The sequence below is a fragment of the Spermophilus citellus genome (genome assembly GCF_964194105.1).
Source record: "Spermophilus citellus genome assembly, chromosome: 2".
NCBI classification, from domain to species: Eukaryota; Metazoa; Chordata; class Mammalia; order Rodentia; family Sciuridae; genus Spermophilus; species Spermophilus citellus.
The window spans coordinates 203,423,131-203,439,236 of record NC_138183.1 but is presented as its reverse complement, the minus strand read 5'-3'; the positions used below and the strand labels follow the sequence as shown (position 1 = coordinate 203,439,236).

The 16,106-nt window shown below is 43.3% G+C and overlaps 1 protein-coding gene across 4 annotated transcripts in view; it reads left to right on the top strand.

Annotated features, from left to right (window-relative positions):
* The window catches only part of SBF2 (SET binding factor 2), a 438,265-nt gene extending 426,519 nt beyond the window's left edge, over positions 1-11,746 (top strand). For all 4 annotated transcript variants that reach the window (XM_081280887.1, XM_081280893.1, XM_081280888.1 and 1 more), the window contains 7 exons: positions 1,948-2,075; positions 2,998-3,231; positions 4,267-4,371; positions 5,746-5,939; positions 6,622-6,709; positions 9,019-9,150; positions 10,063-11,746. In XM_081280887.1, coding sequence (XP_081137013.1) covers positions 1,948-2,075; positions 2,998-3,231; positions 4,267-4,371; positions 5,746-5,939; positions 6,622-6,709; positions 9,019-9,150; positions 10,063-10,161 — 980 coding nt within the window. In that variant the 3' untranslated portion in view covers positions 10,162-11,746. The remainder of the gene's footprint in view (positions 1-1,947; positions 2,076-2,997; positions 3,232-4,266; positions 4,372-5,745; positions 5,940-6,621; positions 6,710-9,018; positions 9,151-10,062) is intronic.
* Positions 11,747-16,106: the final 4,360 nt, after the last annotated feature.

Below are 16,106 nucleotides of genomic sequence, written 5' to 3'. Positions count from 1 at the left end.
ATAGTTGTTTGATATGATAATTTTGTGTCCTAGATATGTTTTCTCTTAAGACACATAATTGCATTTAGTATCCTAGAGTGATTATTGAAGGGTCCTTAAAGTTCATTTGCCCAGTCATCTCTCTGAATAGATGGGCTACCCAATAGCCACTCACCTAATTAGCATCAAAGAAGCCTGGTTTTATGTCTCCAGTCCAGACTGGGCTACCTACTTTGGAGGCTGTTCCTGCTGTGTTTGGGTGGGTGCACTAATTATCAAGCCTACACAGTAAAACATCATTTAGGAACAGCTGTGGCAACTACCTCCACATCCAAGATCAACAATTAGAGAGTAAGGCATCTCAGCCACAGCTGGAGGAATTCATCAGTCATAATACTTAAGATTTCATCAGAAAAGCCTGAACACCATGAACTCTCCTGTGTCCCAGAAGAGTAATTTGTTGATTATTATATACTGGATTATAAAATTATAATTTGATAGGATCTGACACTAGTGCCTGATGCTTCAAACTGTTCTTTTCTTTCTTTTGTTTTGTTTTTGATGTTGATAGACCTTTATTTTATTCATTTATTTAAATGTGATGCTGAGAATCAAACCCAGTGCCTCACACATGCAAGGCAAGTGCTCTACCACTGAGCCACAACTCCAGCCTCCAAAAACTCTTCATAAGATGTTCCCTATATAGTGCACATGCTGCCCTAAGACAGTCATCTGGAAGGCCAGATCTCACACCTTCTCTTCCAGTTTCAGCTCATTTTCCTCCTATCTACATAAGTATCCAAAGTCTATTCCACCTGGAGCTAACTGCCCCACAGGCCTTCAATATAATCCTTGCCTCCTCCCAAATGGAGCTATGAAGGGACCTTAAAAGTCTACTCTCCAGCCCATAGAGTAGTCTGAATTTTGAACACTGGACTAACTTGGAGAACTCCCAAAATGAATAATATCTGGGGACTGTCGCAAAAATCCTGATATAATTGAACTGGAATAGACTAGAGTATTGGGTTTTCTTTTTTTTAAGCCCCTGATTTTTCTAATGTGTGACGAAGATTGAGAACTACTCCACTGGACCCTGTATTTATAAGATAGAGGGGAGAGAAAAAAATTAGAGAAGAAAACATTCATTAGTCTTGGAGGCCCCATGTATTATAGGATTTCAGATAGCCTTGGACTTGAGGCATTCTTTTCTGATAAACTGGTAAAATGCTTGTTGACTTTTGACTGAGTCATTTCATTCAAAGCAAGACAGCACTCCTGAGACACCCTTCCTGGACCTTTACAGAAATCCCTCCTGTCTCACCCCGACACATCTTCCTCCTTGGTTTTTGGGGAGTTTTTTGTTTGTTTTTTTTTTTTTGGGGGGGGGTTGTTTGTTTTTTTAAAGGCTCATGTGAGCAATCAAGTGACTTTTGAAAGGTACAAAAGTGAAGTAGTACCCTGAGTTCTGCTTTCAGGTTACCTAGTGATATAGAACATGACCTTCTGTCATCCCAAGTCTCTGTGACCATAATTTGCATATATAAACTACTAACATTTTAAATGGCTTTGTTAATAAACAGCCAACAACTTTAAAAGGAAAAATAAAATTATGTTTTTAAACAGAGTTTCATCAGATAAATTCATAAGGTCTTCCATTTTCTATTGAAAAATGTATAGAATGTCTCCTGGCAGGACCTCTATGACTATAGATGCAGATTTTACAACATAGAGTGAAGGAGAATAACTTCCTAGGAAAACCTTGCCTATGTTTTCCTTCCACTTTGATTTGTTCTCATATAGCTGTGATGTTCCTTTCATCTTTAGTTTGCAGTTATTTTCTAAGGTTTCTGCACATATGTTGCTGTTTTTAGAGTCATAAGAAGTGTTTCACTTTTTCATCTCTCAATGCATCACACTTTAGGCAAAAGTTAATGTATTTAATTTTGTTGGATTTTTTTTAATTTACAGGAACTTTATTTGATGATAAAGGAGACAAGCATGCCAAGAAAGGAATTTGTATTTGGGAGTGTATTGATAGAATGCACAAGAAGAGTCCCATTTTTTTTAACTATTTATATTCACCAGTGGAAATAGAGGTAAAGTAAGAAATCATTTGTGTTTCATTTTCTAAATATTTTGTGTTAAAGTTTTCCTTCGTTTTAGTGTATATAAATTTTTATAAATATTGGACAAGGTTTCATGCCAAAAGCTATTTTAGTTTGGGTTTGGGTTATGATGGAAATGAAGAATGAATGCTAAATTCTTGCCACAAAAATTAGGATCTGGCCCCTAAAGTCTAGAAAGGATATCAGAATCAAAGAAAGGCAAATTCTCCTAGGTGGTTTAGGCTGAAAAATCTAAAAGCTTTAGGAAAAGCTTTCCAAGTCCATCTTACCAAACCCATGGAAATACTTACTCCTTTTTGATACAGAGATTTTTGGTGCCCAACTCAAGAAGGATGACGTATCTCAGGACAACAGTGTTTTGTTGTGTGCATTTGTATAATAAGGCTCTAAGATGGAACAGGAGCATTTGATAGGCAGTACTATCCTTATTTAGGAGCAAAAGAAGTCCCTTCCCTGGGTGCCCTACATTAGAATCCCAGTTGCACCCTCCTCCCCTCCCAAGGTAAGGAGTACAAGAAACCAAGGCACATCTCTCCTCATCTAAGCCATGCTCTGGGTACCTTGAAATTCCCAAATTCAAGGAGTTTGGCTACTCACCAGGCTACTTTTCCCAGTCTAGGCCCAAGGTTGGTGTGAGAAGTAGCTCCTCAGCAAAGGGAAGACAGAGTCTGTACATAAACATTCATGTAAGGCCAAGGACTGGGAGCAGAGGCTAGATCCCCCAGTGCTACCACTTCCTAGGGTACAATTCATCTTGATGTATAACTTTTAATGTTCAGGTGAATGATACTTGAAACTCCATTCACATGCTTGCCCGGGCCCCTGCAAATGTTAGTAAGCTTGGGGTACTTTGGTCAATATGAAACTATATTTCAGAGTTTTCTTTAAACAGGCCCTGAAGCCCAATGTAAACATCTCCAGCCTCAAGAAGTGGGACTACTACACAGAGGAGACCCTGTCCACAGGGCCTTCATATGATTGGATGATGCTGACTCCCAAGCACTTCCCCTCTGAAGAGTCTGATCTGGCTGGAGGAGCGGGGCCCCAGAGCCAAAGGAGAACAGTGTGGCCATGCTATGATGATGTCAGCATCATTCAGCCCGATGCTCTCACCAGACTTTTTAGTGTAAGTCAGCTGTGTGCAGGCACGCAGGGCTCACCCTGGGAACACACCGGGACCTTAGGAACCAAGCAAAGCAAAGGCTGGCTCATAAACTTCTGAGCATGGCTTTCCTAGTGTCACAGGTAGCACTCCAAAAATCTGAAGAAACCAGACTTGCTCCCCTATATCAGTGGGGTACAGGCTTAACCAATGAAAAGATTTTCAATAAAAGTCAGCTTCCTGCATTTCAAGGAAGCAGTTGACCAAAAGGAGTGATTTGCTCCTTCTGAGAGCAGCTGTTTTAGCTGCCCAAGCATCCTGAGTCAGGCCTGGGCTATGGCTTTTGTGGGTGCTTTACTTCCTCTGGTCACAAGTGTGGGTAGCTGATGGCCTGATGGGACTGCTGCCAACTACCTTCTGCAAGGAAAATTCTGGAGCACAGCCGTCCTGGCAGTAGCTACCCTGAGAAATAATTTTGAGTCCTCATGTGGTCCAGACAGTTCCTAAAGAGTGCTCTCCCTCTGGTTTTCTGGGCAGGTACAGTATGCAGCAGTGATAGCACTGTACCAGACCCCTATCAGAAGGGAAATCCGTCTCTTTGGGCATTTCTTGGTTCATTCTTTTCACATCTACTTTGAGTCATCAGAGTTGAGGGGCTCCTATGTCAAAGACAGGCTTCACATCTATCTCAGCCATTAGGGTTAGGACACAGGCCCAGTGCTTGACCATTTACTTTGCCCATCAGATTTCTCATGGGTTGCCCAAAGATGAAGGTGAATAGGATATATATTTTATCTCTTGCTTTTTAAGCCTGTCTTTAAAAAAATAACCTGATTATGAGTCCTGATAGATCATCTTCATCACAGTGAATCATACCAACTCATGCGCCTACCACTCTTCCTGGCTTGGGAAACCTCTGAGGCCCCACATATATGACTTTTTTTTAACTGTCCTCTGCCATGCTGCTCATCTGGGCCCAATACAGAGGAAATATGGCTCTGGGGCACATCCTGACTTCTATGAAGTACTGATCTGTCAGAAAACTTCATTTATTTGCAGGAAATTGAAAAATTGGAGCATAAATTGAACCAAACCCCTGAGAAATGGCAGCAGCTGTGGGAAAAAGTAACCATGGACCTTAAAGAAGATGCAAGAATAGACCGGGTGAGTTGGCAGAGCCCCTGAGGAGCTAATTCTTAGCTTTTGAGGGTACTAGGTCAGGTGGGACCCACTGCCCCACCAAGGGGACTCTGGATTTATGGCCAGAGGGAAGATGGAAAAGGGAGGGGTCATGCCCTGGGGGTCCAGGGCAGAAAGTTCCAAATGACTGAATATTTCCTGAGTGTCTCACCATACCACAGTGACATAATACTTAATGTTTCAGGGCACTGAATCCAGGGAAAATTACTGGGTTCTTTTCTATCCCGGTGTCACTGTGGTTTCAATTGATCTTCTACCACATGAGGGAGGAGGGGAATGCCAAGGCCATGTTTGCTCCAGAGAAATAAGCGTAGAAAATGAAAATATTTTAAAATGACAAAATAAGCTGCTTTCTATTCCTCACACTTCCTTTTCTGTTTCTGATTTAAGAAGCATTTATCATAGAAATGTTTTTAAACCAAATACTCTGTTTTCTGCTTCTCACATCCCATTTCCTGTTTCTGATTTAAGAAACATTTATCAGGCACATAATATGTGCAAGGGACTGTGCTTAGTAGCAGACACATTCACATCCTGTCTAGTCCACAGTGAGGAGGGTCCTACCTCATACATGAGGAAGCAGGCAGAGATCTCACAGCTAGTAATTGGTAGTACCACCATTCAAATTCACATCAGATTGGTTCCAAACATATCAGAAAGGAAATTAAGACAGATGAGTATTCACAAGAGCATTTCAGAAAGGAGAGGTCAAGAGGAGTGGAGTGAGAAGAAAACCTTTGGTAAGGAGGGACCCTCCAGGCTCTGTCTCGAGCCTCAGCACTTAGGTGCTGATAGCACATAAGCCATGGGCAATGCTTTTTTCCTCAGAAAGATAGTTTCTTGATATTTTTCTGATTATTAAAGTAAGGTATTTTTTAAATAAGATAAGTCACAGCAAGTTATAAAACAGAAGATGAAAATCACCCATAATTTATAACTTGAAATAAACCACTGTGCTCTCCCAACTGTTTCATCATTCTAAGCCCACAGACAAAAGCGATTGACTTTTACATAATGTTTTTTAACCTGCCTTCTTTTTTACTTAATGTTGGCATACGTGTCCTCTATTTGCCACCATGTATAAGTCAGCAGCATCATTTTAGTGACTGTCTAGAACATCATGTACAGAAATAACATTTTAACTGGTCCCTTGATAATGGGTATTAGAGAGTTTACAGTTTTTATTTTTAAACAGCCCCAAGATAAGTGTCTTTGTACATACATCATTGCTCATAGTCCAGTTTTTTCTCTTGAGATAAATTTGCATAAGTGAAATGATCAGGTCAGTTGCTTAAAGTCTCTATAAAGCTTTCTTAGCACCTGTTCCTTTGTTTTCAGCCCCAAAGATACCCATCAGGGTCCCCAGGAATTGTGTCTACAAACCTACCTTCCTATCAGAAGAGACCTGTGTTGCACCTCCCGGACAGTAGCATGGGCGAAGAGCATAATGCCAGCATCTCCCCATCCAATGGGGTGGAGCGAAGGGCAGCCACCCTCTACAGCCAGTACACCTCCAAGAACGATGAGAACAGGTGATGTGCTGGGCTCTGCTGAGTCTGCTAAGACTCCCCTTGCTGCTCTAAGCTAATCCACAGGCCTCTGTGACAGCCTGTGCACTACAGCCTTTTGTAAACTTGAAACAGATTAGCTTGAATTCTTTTTTTTTTTCCCTCAATGCTTTAGATGGTTCTTTGAAGAGGAAAAAAATGAACCTTACAACTAAAAATAATGAAAGAGGTTATAGTTATTTGTGGTTGTTTCCTGATTGTTATTATCTCATGTCTGCCAGAGCTTTTGAGGGAATGTGTGTTAGTCAGCACTTTTTTTGTGGCACACATAAGAAATCCAGCTCATGCTAGCTGAAGCAAAAGGAATTTACTCACAGAAACTAGGACAGCCAAAGGCATGCTGGTTTCTTACACAGTGTCTTCAGGCTCTGTGTGTTTCCAACTGTGCTTTTCTCTCTGTGTTACACTAATCCCAGCATAGCACAGAAGGTGGCTGTTAACAGTTCCTAACCTCACAAGTATGATGAGTGCAGCAGAAAAAGGCAGTCCCTCCCCAAAGGTCTAGTACCAAATTCCAGGGAGAATTCTGACTGTCCTTTTTGTAGATCACATAGAGGAAATAGAGACCTAGCAAAAACAACAGATGTCTCCTTTACCACATTTTCTAAGTAAAATATTAAAATTACTTTGTTGTCATTTCTCCTAGGTCCTTTGAGGGAACACTTTACAAAAGAGGGGCTTTGTTGAAAGGTTGGAAACCACGTTGGTTCGTTTTGGATGTAACAAAACATCAGGTAATACTGTTAACGCCAGAAGAAATTACTTCTGTGGGGCTGGTCTCAATCCCTGGCTATTATTTGGCTCTCAACAAACAGATACATTCCTCATGTACAGACTGCTGTCCTAGAGTCTCTCAGATGCAGCCTGGGGGCTCCTCCAGGGCCCCTGATTTCCCTAGTAACCTTCTGAGGGAAATTCCAAAATAGAGGCACATTCACTCAGAGGCAGTGAATTGAGTCCAGAGCACTCAGAGAACATAACTCTTTTTAATGCTTGAAAATCTCCTGTGTCCACCCTTAAAGCCCAGGTCAGGAAGCACTGAGGTCTCAGCCTGTTGCATGTGTACCATATGCACAAATAGGCCTGTGCGCATGCCACAGAATTCAGATACCTTTCATCCTCACAGCAAACATCCAGCCATGACTGAGGGTGTTAAGCCACTCAGGAGATGTTTACTGCACCCCACTTCTGTGCCCATCACTGTACTGGTTACTGAAGAAGGCATTGCTATCCCTCAAAGATGGTAGCAACAGGAGAGGGGAGGGGAGGGGAAGAGGAGGCCCTACCCAAACCTGGAATTCACAGTGGTCAGGTATTAGACTTGACCTTGCTGACCACATTAGGGAACCTTCTTCCATTGTTAGATTCTTAGCTATTATTCTCACAGCTAAAGATTATTAGCCTTAGTGTCATAATCTTTGCTCCAGGGGTTTCAAAGGAGAGAGATCCATACTCAAACCTCCCACCTCTCCTCTCTGCACCTTTTGTTACTGAGAGCTATGTGGCCTCTCCTTCTGACCAAAGGCCAGACAGCCTGAGGCAAAGGGTTGGTGCTCATTCTCACACATTCATCCAGGCAGACTTCGAGAAAGTGCTGAACTATTACCCTCTAATGCTCCCGTGGGATCTGCAGCTAGAAGATGATTATATTTGGGGCCCACTTTTTCCTCTGCTCAAGGGATTTCGCAAAAGTTACAGAGTCTTTATTCGATAACTTATTCTCACATATACAAATGGAAGCCCCCTTAGGGGGACTGTACTTTAAAGGTGTCTCTGAAATCATAGAGCCTACACTGTGCAGAAGAGTCCATTAAACCACTAAATACAACATAGGAGAATGTCATAATTTTTCCATAATTTAAAATTACACCAAATTATACTTGCATTCTTACCAATATTTTGGATTTCTTTAACATGAAAGGTAGATAGTTTTTCCATTTAGCTCTGCTTATACCACTTCTGAGTGGAGAGACAAAAAAGTCTGAGGCCAGAACAGCAGTGACAGAAACAGCAGACACATTCCTGTCATGCACAGTGAAATCCACGGGCTGTATTTCACCAGCAGGCTCTTTAACTTTTAAAATATTTTTTTCTTTCTTTCTTATTCCAAAACCAATGCATGTGTTATTACACCAAATTCAGATATTTCATAAAGATCCAAAAGTCCCCAGTGCAATCAAGTGTTAAGCTGTTGTGTTCTACAGAAATTATTTTATATCTATATGCCGTTTGGCAAACTTGCTTTTTAAAAATAATGTATCTTGAACAATTTTTCTACCAGTTTATAATAGAAGTCTTCCTTGTTCTTTTTGGAAAGCCATCTAGCATATTCTATTTTATTGGTGGTTATTATTTAATCAACCAAGGTTCCACCGAAAGAAAAGGACCTCTTTTCTGATGCTGAGCTAATGAATGCAGTGGGGAAGAAAAGCCCTTTATTTCTGTGTCTGTAGGATAACTTTGTAGAGCTGGGAAAGATGTTCAACAGACACAGACATTTTCAGTTTTAGTTGATATTGCCAAATTGTTTTCCACAAAGATTTCTAACAAATTATATCCCCATTAACAGCATTCAAGAGACCTCATTGTCTTGCTGGGTATTATCAGCCTTTTTTAATATTTTTCAATCCAAATGAAAAGTGAAATCTTAGTCATTTCATTTACTTTTCTCTGATCAGCAAAGTTGGTTATCTTTTCAGATGTTTATAGGTCTTTGTCTTTCTTCTCTGACTTGCCTATTTTTTACTAGCTTAGGACACTAAATGCCTTTGTTATATGTTGTGTATTTCTTAATGGTTGTTAGCTCACTATTTTTTATATGTAACATATTTACCTGCTCAAATTTCAAAGAAGTTCATGCATCTTGTGCCCACTTCCTTCTCCCAGCACTGGTTCTTCCTAGAGTCAATCAGTGTGTATTTTTTTTTTTTTTTTTTTTGCAGATATAAGCACAAAACAGAAAACAATCAGATACATTTTGGAAAGCCATGCCATTTTCCCTTTCTATGTCTTTCACATCCTATCTGATTCCCTTTGATTCTAGCTGCGATACTACGACTCAGGTGAAGACACAAGTTGTAAAGGCCACATTGACCTGGCAGAAGTAGAAATGGTCATCCCTGCTGGCCCCAGCATGGGAGCCCCAAAGCACACGAGTGACAAGGCCTTCTTTGATGTAAGTTGATCTTATTTCTCTTTTGGTGACTCAGCTTGCACATCATTCCATTGGCCTTCAAGACACTATGGGGCCCCCAGAGCAGTTGGTGGTGACTGCAGAGGAGTAACAGACCTTGGCTGTGGGGAGTACTGAATTTGAAATCAGCACTCTGAACCCAAGCCTGACCTCTCTGAGCTGTCCATGCATCTCAGATCCACACAGGGAAGCCAACAAACTCTTTCAAAATGCTGTTAGTCATCTCAGTAACCCTCACTTTCAAGGACAGATGCCGCTTCCTCCATATCCAGTGGTTTTTCAGCTTGAACCTCCACAGAAGGCTGTCCTTGGTCACACATGATAATTGTCTGCCCTAATATCTTCAGGGGACTGAAGGTGGGCCTCAGGGCATTTTATGGGCCACAGGACAGAAGGCGACTTGTCTAATCCCTGGAGTCAAGCAAGTCTTCATAAAAAGCAGAGGTCATATTCCAGGGTCCCGATCAGGCCAGGAGACCATTTCCTTGTCTCTTGGCTTCCATTATGGCCCCAATTGAAGAAAAGGACACAAAGGCCAACTACATAATAAGGATGACTCTTGGGCTCCCTCACCCATACTACATTGGTGTGATATGTGAGAGAAGCCAGAGACTCCAGCGAGTCCTGATCCTTACCCTCAGTCAAAGGTGGCCCCGGGAATGCATACAGTCTCTCTTGTGTCCCCAGTACCTATCTATTAACATCCCCTGTGACTTTGGGAACTAGAAAAGTAAAGAGACCATAAAGGCAGTGACAGTGTGGTAATGGAGAAAGAAAAAATAGAGGTGCTGGGGCAGTATGGAAAGGAAGGTTACAGGGATTGATTTGCCACTTGCCAAAGCCATAAAACAACCCTGCCCTTCATCTCTGGTTCACTGTCATTTGGTTTTTTAGCTCAAGACCAGCAAGCGTGTGTATAATTTCTGTGCCCAGGATGGACAGAGTGCCCAGCAATGGATGGACAGGATCCAGAGCTGTATCTCTGATGCCTGATACCTTGGTCAACCCAAGAAAAAGGAGGAGAGGAATTCCTGCTGCCAGGTAGAAAAAAGGCATGAATCCTTGAAGAGCAGGCAGCGAGTCATCCCAGGGCATGGCCTTCTCTTGCCTGGTCTTACCCAGGCCCTCCTTACAGCAGTTACTACGTCCACTTCACCTGAATGGGTGTGTCACACAACCTGGTCAAGAGCACCAGGCCCTTCCTATGTCTTGCACTGAATTGTTCTAACAGGGTCTTAGTGGTTAGGGATCAGAAGAATTCTCCTGAACCTGCTCTCATCCATCCTCTAGGCAAAATGGCCACTGCCTACTTGAGTCCTTTATGAAGGTCCTTTTTGTTCTCCAAGGTCATAATTTCCTTGGAGAACTCTTTAATAAGCAAAAATCAAAACCCTCCAAAGATCATCTTACATCCTACATAGAGTAGGTTTCCCATCAAGACACCTACTCTTATGCCTGACCTTTGAGATGCTCAGTTCTCTGGTGCTACCAAAAGGTGCTTCCTTGGTCCTTGCTCTGCCATTGAGGTTCCCAGTGAGAGACATTATTGATCATTAACAGGCAAAGAGGGAGCTCACAGGATTATCCTGATAGAAAAAGCTTGCCCAGGGAATGATGCAGCGATGACCAGGCCAATGCAGGAAATGCTGCTTCCAAAACATGGAATCCTCTAGACTAGAGGTGGTCCAAGGATGCAGGGCCTGTGTTCCTATGTGTTCTTCTGCTCCCTGACAGCTTCTTACACAAAATAACATGCAGAAAGCTGCATGCACTAACCCACAAACCCTTGCACTGAGCTCCTAATCAAGTGAAGATGTTGGAAAGATGGCAGCCAGCTACTTAGAGCCACACACCCCTGACAAGCACATGCTGTGGCAGGGCTGACACCCACACAGCACTTCTGCACATGAAAATAAGAACTGCCCTTAGATTCTCTTTATTTTGACAACCTTGTGTTTGTTCATCCTGAGGCCCAAGGATCCTGTTTGCTCTCGGTGAGCAGGAACAGCCTCTGCTGCCTCAGCTGCTCTGCCCTAGGTAGCTCCATCACTGCGTTTGTTTTGAAATGTTAATATGTTAAATACCAAACTAATATTTCAAAAATATGTATATATGATTGCTATGTCTTTGTTTTTCAGATAGCCTGCTTATAATTTAATATAAAATTAACTAAACTGATTCATTCATAAGATTTTAGTAATGAAAGGTTCCCTTTCTAAGAAAAAGCTACTTTGTAGGTTAAAATAAGTCAGATTTTCAAATTTAAAATTGCCTATACAGTAGGACATAGAAATGTGTTAATATATAAGAAACTGGGGAATAATAAGAATGAAGGACTTTTCTATCATACTCATTTTATAAATTTGCCACCTGTGAAAATGGTTTTGCACATTATTTGTACTTTTCTTTGTATATGAAATAATTTTTTGTACTTTGTAAAATATGGAGCCCATTGTACTTTCAGCAATTTGAGACTGTACACAGTGCTTCTTTTGTAACTGGATTATTTTAACTTTCATTAAGGCATTACATGCCTTACGTTCACTAACCACCTTGAATTAAATTTATTTCTTAAGAAATAGCATCCTTCTTGGACTGTGAAGTGACATTTGTTCTGCAGTGCACAGCCCTCCAAAGGGAAATGTTCAGGCCTTGTCATGGAATGGAAGGTTCAAGGATAAAACATAGCCCACTTGGGCCTTGGTTCTGCCAGTGTCATTGCTGCCCTTTGCTCAGGAGTAACAGATGCTGGACACACTGTCCTGAGCTTCTGGGTTCTGGACACTCTTCTGCAGTGTTTAAGAAGACACCTCAGGCCAATGTTCTCACTCCCACTGCCACCCTACCACCTGCTCTCCTGAGCTGTGAGAGTCTGGAAGAGTCCCTTACCTCCTCTGGGTCACAGTCTTACTACCTATGGTAGGTGGCCATTTGTGAAGATTTTCGGCATAAGCCATTGAAGTCTTGCTGGGTAGCAGACTGCTGCTTCCGTCAGCAACACAAAGAATGGTCAGGGATTTCAGTTCTGGTCAATACTTCCTCCGGCTCAGTCCTTGGAGTTCCCTCATGTGGCCAGCAGAGCTGGACCTTTAAGGAGACCTCCCTGAACCAGGCAAGAAGACCTCCAAGAGCCACAGGGGCCCAAGTCAAGGCATTGGTATCCCCCTTCTTGGGCCTTCAGGCTTCCTCAGTCTAGAGGTCACATGTGACCCAGCCAAGAGACCCCAAGCCTCCTCCCTAATGGCCAACCCTGGGACATGCCACTGTACCCTGCTCTGTCCCTGAGGTTCAGTTAGGAGGGAAACATCTGAGATTGGGAGTTGAGCACGAGCCATATGCACAGTGTCAGTACCTGGATGCCCTTCATTCCTTGGCGCAGAGCTGAAGGGAAGAGACACTGGGTTCCAAGGAGGACAGACCCTGATTTGTGCCTTGCAACAACCTGTAGCAGGCCCCTCCCTACCTGGAAGAAATGCACAGAGCAAGATGTACAGTTGGTGGCATGGCACCTTGATGGCCATCGATTCAGAAGCTCTCCAAATCTCTGTTCATGAGTTTTTATAACCCAATGCTCTCCATCCCCTGAAGCTGAAGAGCCCAAAATCTCCCACCCTCTATTCACTTGTTCTGTCTTTCTGGTGACCAGCCCCCCTCCCAAAGCTATCCAGCAGCCCTACCCTAAATCATCTTACAGCATGAACTCAGGTGGGGTTGAAAAGGGCACATTTTAAATAACAAGACAACAGAGGAAAGTGTAAGAGTTTTAGCAACTGTGTCCTAGGAGCCCAGAACAAAGACCAAATTTTTTTTCATATACCTCATGTTTTCATAGCAATGTATACTGTAGCACATATTTCAATACAACCATATTTCCACGGCTATCATTCTAGACAATAGATTTAGAGCAATTAGCCTGCTCTTAGCAGAGCCTGCAGTGGGAGAAGCTGGGTTCCAGTGCTGGCTCTCTTGTAATTCACTCTGTGACCTTCAACCAGTCCCTTCATTCTGCTGGGCTTTAGCCTATGAAATAAAAGACCCAGGGGTTGCGGGTGTAGCTCAGTGATAGAGCACATACAGTCCTAGGATCAATCCCCAACACATACACACAACAAAAATGAGGGATCCAGGTGGTCTGTCACATTGTGATTCCAAATGTTTACCTTGACAAGGACTCAAGTTCCAAACTGAGATTTAAAAGATTTGCTGGAGAAAAATAAATAAATCAGTGCTTCTCCAATGCTAATGCTCTTATAAACCATCTTGTTAAAATGAAGATTCTAGGGCCTGGAGGTGGCAGAGCATGTGCTTAGCATGCACAAGGCCCTGGGTTCAATCCCCAGCAGCAACAACAACAAATGATCTTAATAATTAAGTCTGGGCTGAGACTTGACCTTCCATAGTTCTAACAAGCTCCTGGGTGATGCATCTGTTGCTAGTCAAAAGAGCACACAGGTATTAACAGATGTGTTAGTCTCAGTCCTCTGAGAAGCAAGTGGCAATGAGAAGGAAATGAGGGGAAGAGCAAGAGACCACAATGCAGATGTGACCCTTGGGTCACCTTCCAGGCATTCTGGGTATGTACTGCCTTTTCTGACCACAGAGCCTCTGTCAGCACTATGTTCTAGGGCCTTACAGAATGCATGATCCAAAGTATGGAATTCCACACAGCATAGCATTCAACGATGATTTATGGCTGCCACCAGGGCACTTGGATTCTTTGTGTCCATAGGCCAAAGACATGAAGGGAAGTCACCCTACTGCCAGGAGTAACTGACCCTGATGAATCATGGGCCCTTCCATGATGGAAAGAGCCCAAGGCAGTTGGCTTCCTCAAGGAGTAGAGCCACAGTAGGGGTCAGCATTGGCCTCTCTTGCCAAACCCTGGCATTCCAAGGCAGGAGTGTCTAGGTTTCCTTGGAAACCTATAGGAGAGCCATTGTGCTGGTTCCCACTTGGCCATTGATGGGGGCTGGCTAATGTCAGCAGTGCAGGTCATTTTCCTCCCTTGCTTATTCACTGCCTCCTCTGTGTTAGGTGCTTTCAGGTGAGCATTAATGTGCTACAAAAACACCCAGCATGCTTTCCCCACACACCCACCTCCAGCCACACACCTCTGCCACACCACGGCCCATCTCCAGTCTTCCAGTCCCCTGACCAAACAATCAGGCAGTATAGATACCTACTGCTTTGGACACTTCTTCTTGCACACAGAGCAGACAGCCAAGCACTCTGCTCACTTCTCTACCCCCAGGGGTGAATTTCTCCTGGACAATCAGGGAGACACTGACCATCTTCACCACATTCCCATGTACCAAGTAACCCATCAGTAAACCAGGCCCAGGCTTTTTCCTTTTCTTAGCTGGTTACACAGGACCCTCCATGTCTTAGGTATAAGGGCTGTAGGGGACAGGCCCTGGCTACCTCCTCTGATCCTGCAAGTTCAATCCCAGCTGCAGTATTTCTATCTCACAATAGACTCTGCCAGGCCCATCTGACTTTACAACTTGATGCCTCTGACAGAACTCAGCCCATAATAGACAATTTGGGGCTTCCCACTTGGTATTCCATAGACAGTGTTCTGTCACCACTAGGGACTATTTCTCAAAAGGTATATAGTCGCTGGGCATGGTGGTGCACATCTGTAATCCCAGCAGCTGGGGAGGCTCAGGCAGGAAGATCATAAGCTCAAAGCCAGCCTCAACAACTTAGCAAGGCCCTAAGCAACTCAGTGAGACCCTGTCTCTAAATAAAATATAAAAAGGGCTGGGTTCAATCTCCAGTACAAAAAAAAAAAAAATTATCTAGTCCTCTGCTGCTGATGGTGCAGCCTTGCTGCAGGATCCCAAAGGCCCATGTTGTGATTTTGAGTTGGGACTCTCCATCAGCTCCCTGCTACATCTTTCCCCTTTATCACTACTGACATCTCCAACACCACAGAGTCTGCCAAATCATATGACCAACAGCAGGGCTGCTCTCACTGCAGTCTTAGGCTTCCTCAGAGCCTTTCTTGGCAGGGCACCCAGCTTTCTCTGTCACCCAGATTGACATGTTGCCTCGGACCCCAAAGGAGGTTGCCAGGCACCATGCTTTCTTCACTGTGACAAGAGATGCAAGATGCGGTGATTTCTTTTATGTAGGAGGAGGTATCCCAGCATACCCAACCCCTGGGCCCTTAAAAACTTCAATACAGAGGCAGCTCCTTGAATCTCCATGGCTTTCACACAACACACTCGACTCGATCTCCTACATAATCAGCACGATGTCACAGCTTCAGTGAATCAATGTGATGATGTGTGGAATGTCCAGAGGGTCCTCCTCTCTTCGGATGGCACTGTTAACAGGGGGAAGAGAGTTGACACAGCTAGAGGCAAATCTTCTGACAAACACTGTTGTCCATCCCAAGTGAACATGAACTGTTTCTGATCCTCTTCTCTAACTGTAATAGGAAAGAACACACTTGCCAAATGGCTGCATCCACAAACCCAAAGCCTGATTCATCTTCACCAGCAATGATTCTGCCTCTGACGCAGCAGTTACAGGCAGGGCTCCCCCTTGGGTGAGCCTCAGGGGGTCTGCAGTCTTTCTCCAGGGCCCATCATTTTTCTGCAGGGGTCACACTGATAAATTAAATGGAGGACTGTTAGGGACCCCTAACCCTTCATCCTTTAAATTGTTCATGATGGCATTAATCTCTGCCACACCCCCTGGGATGAGATGTCATTATTTTTATCTACTCTAAAATGTGGCAAGAGCCACAGGGTGAAGGAGAAGGGAGAAGAGAGTTCCAGAAGTACCCACTGGGAAGCTGGAGTCATGGCTCAATGGCAGAGCACTTGCCTAGCACATGTGAGGCACTGAGCTGGATCCTCAGCACCACATAAAATAAATAAAACGGTGTCCATCTACAACTAAAATACATACATATATATATATATATA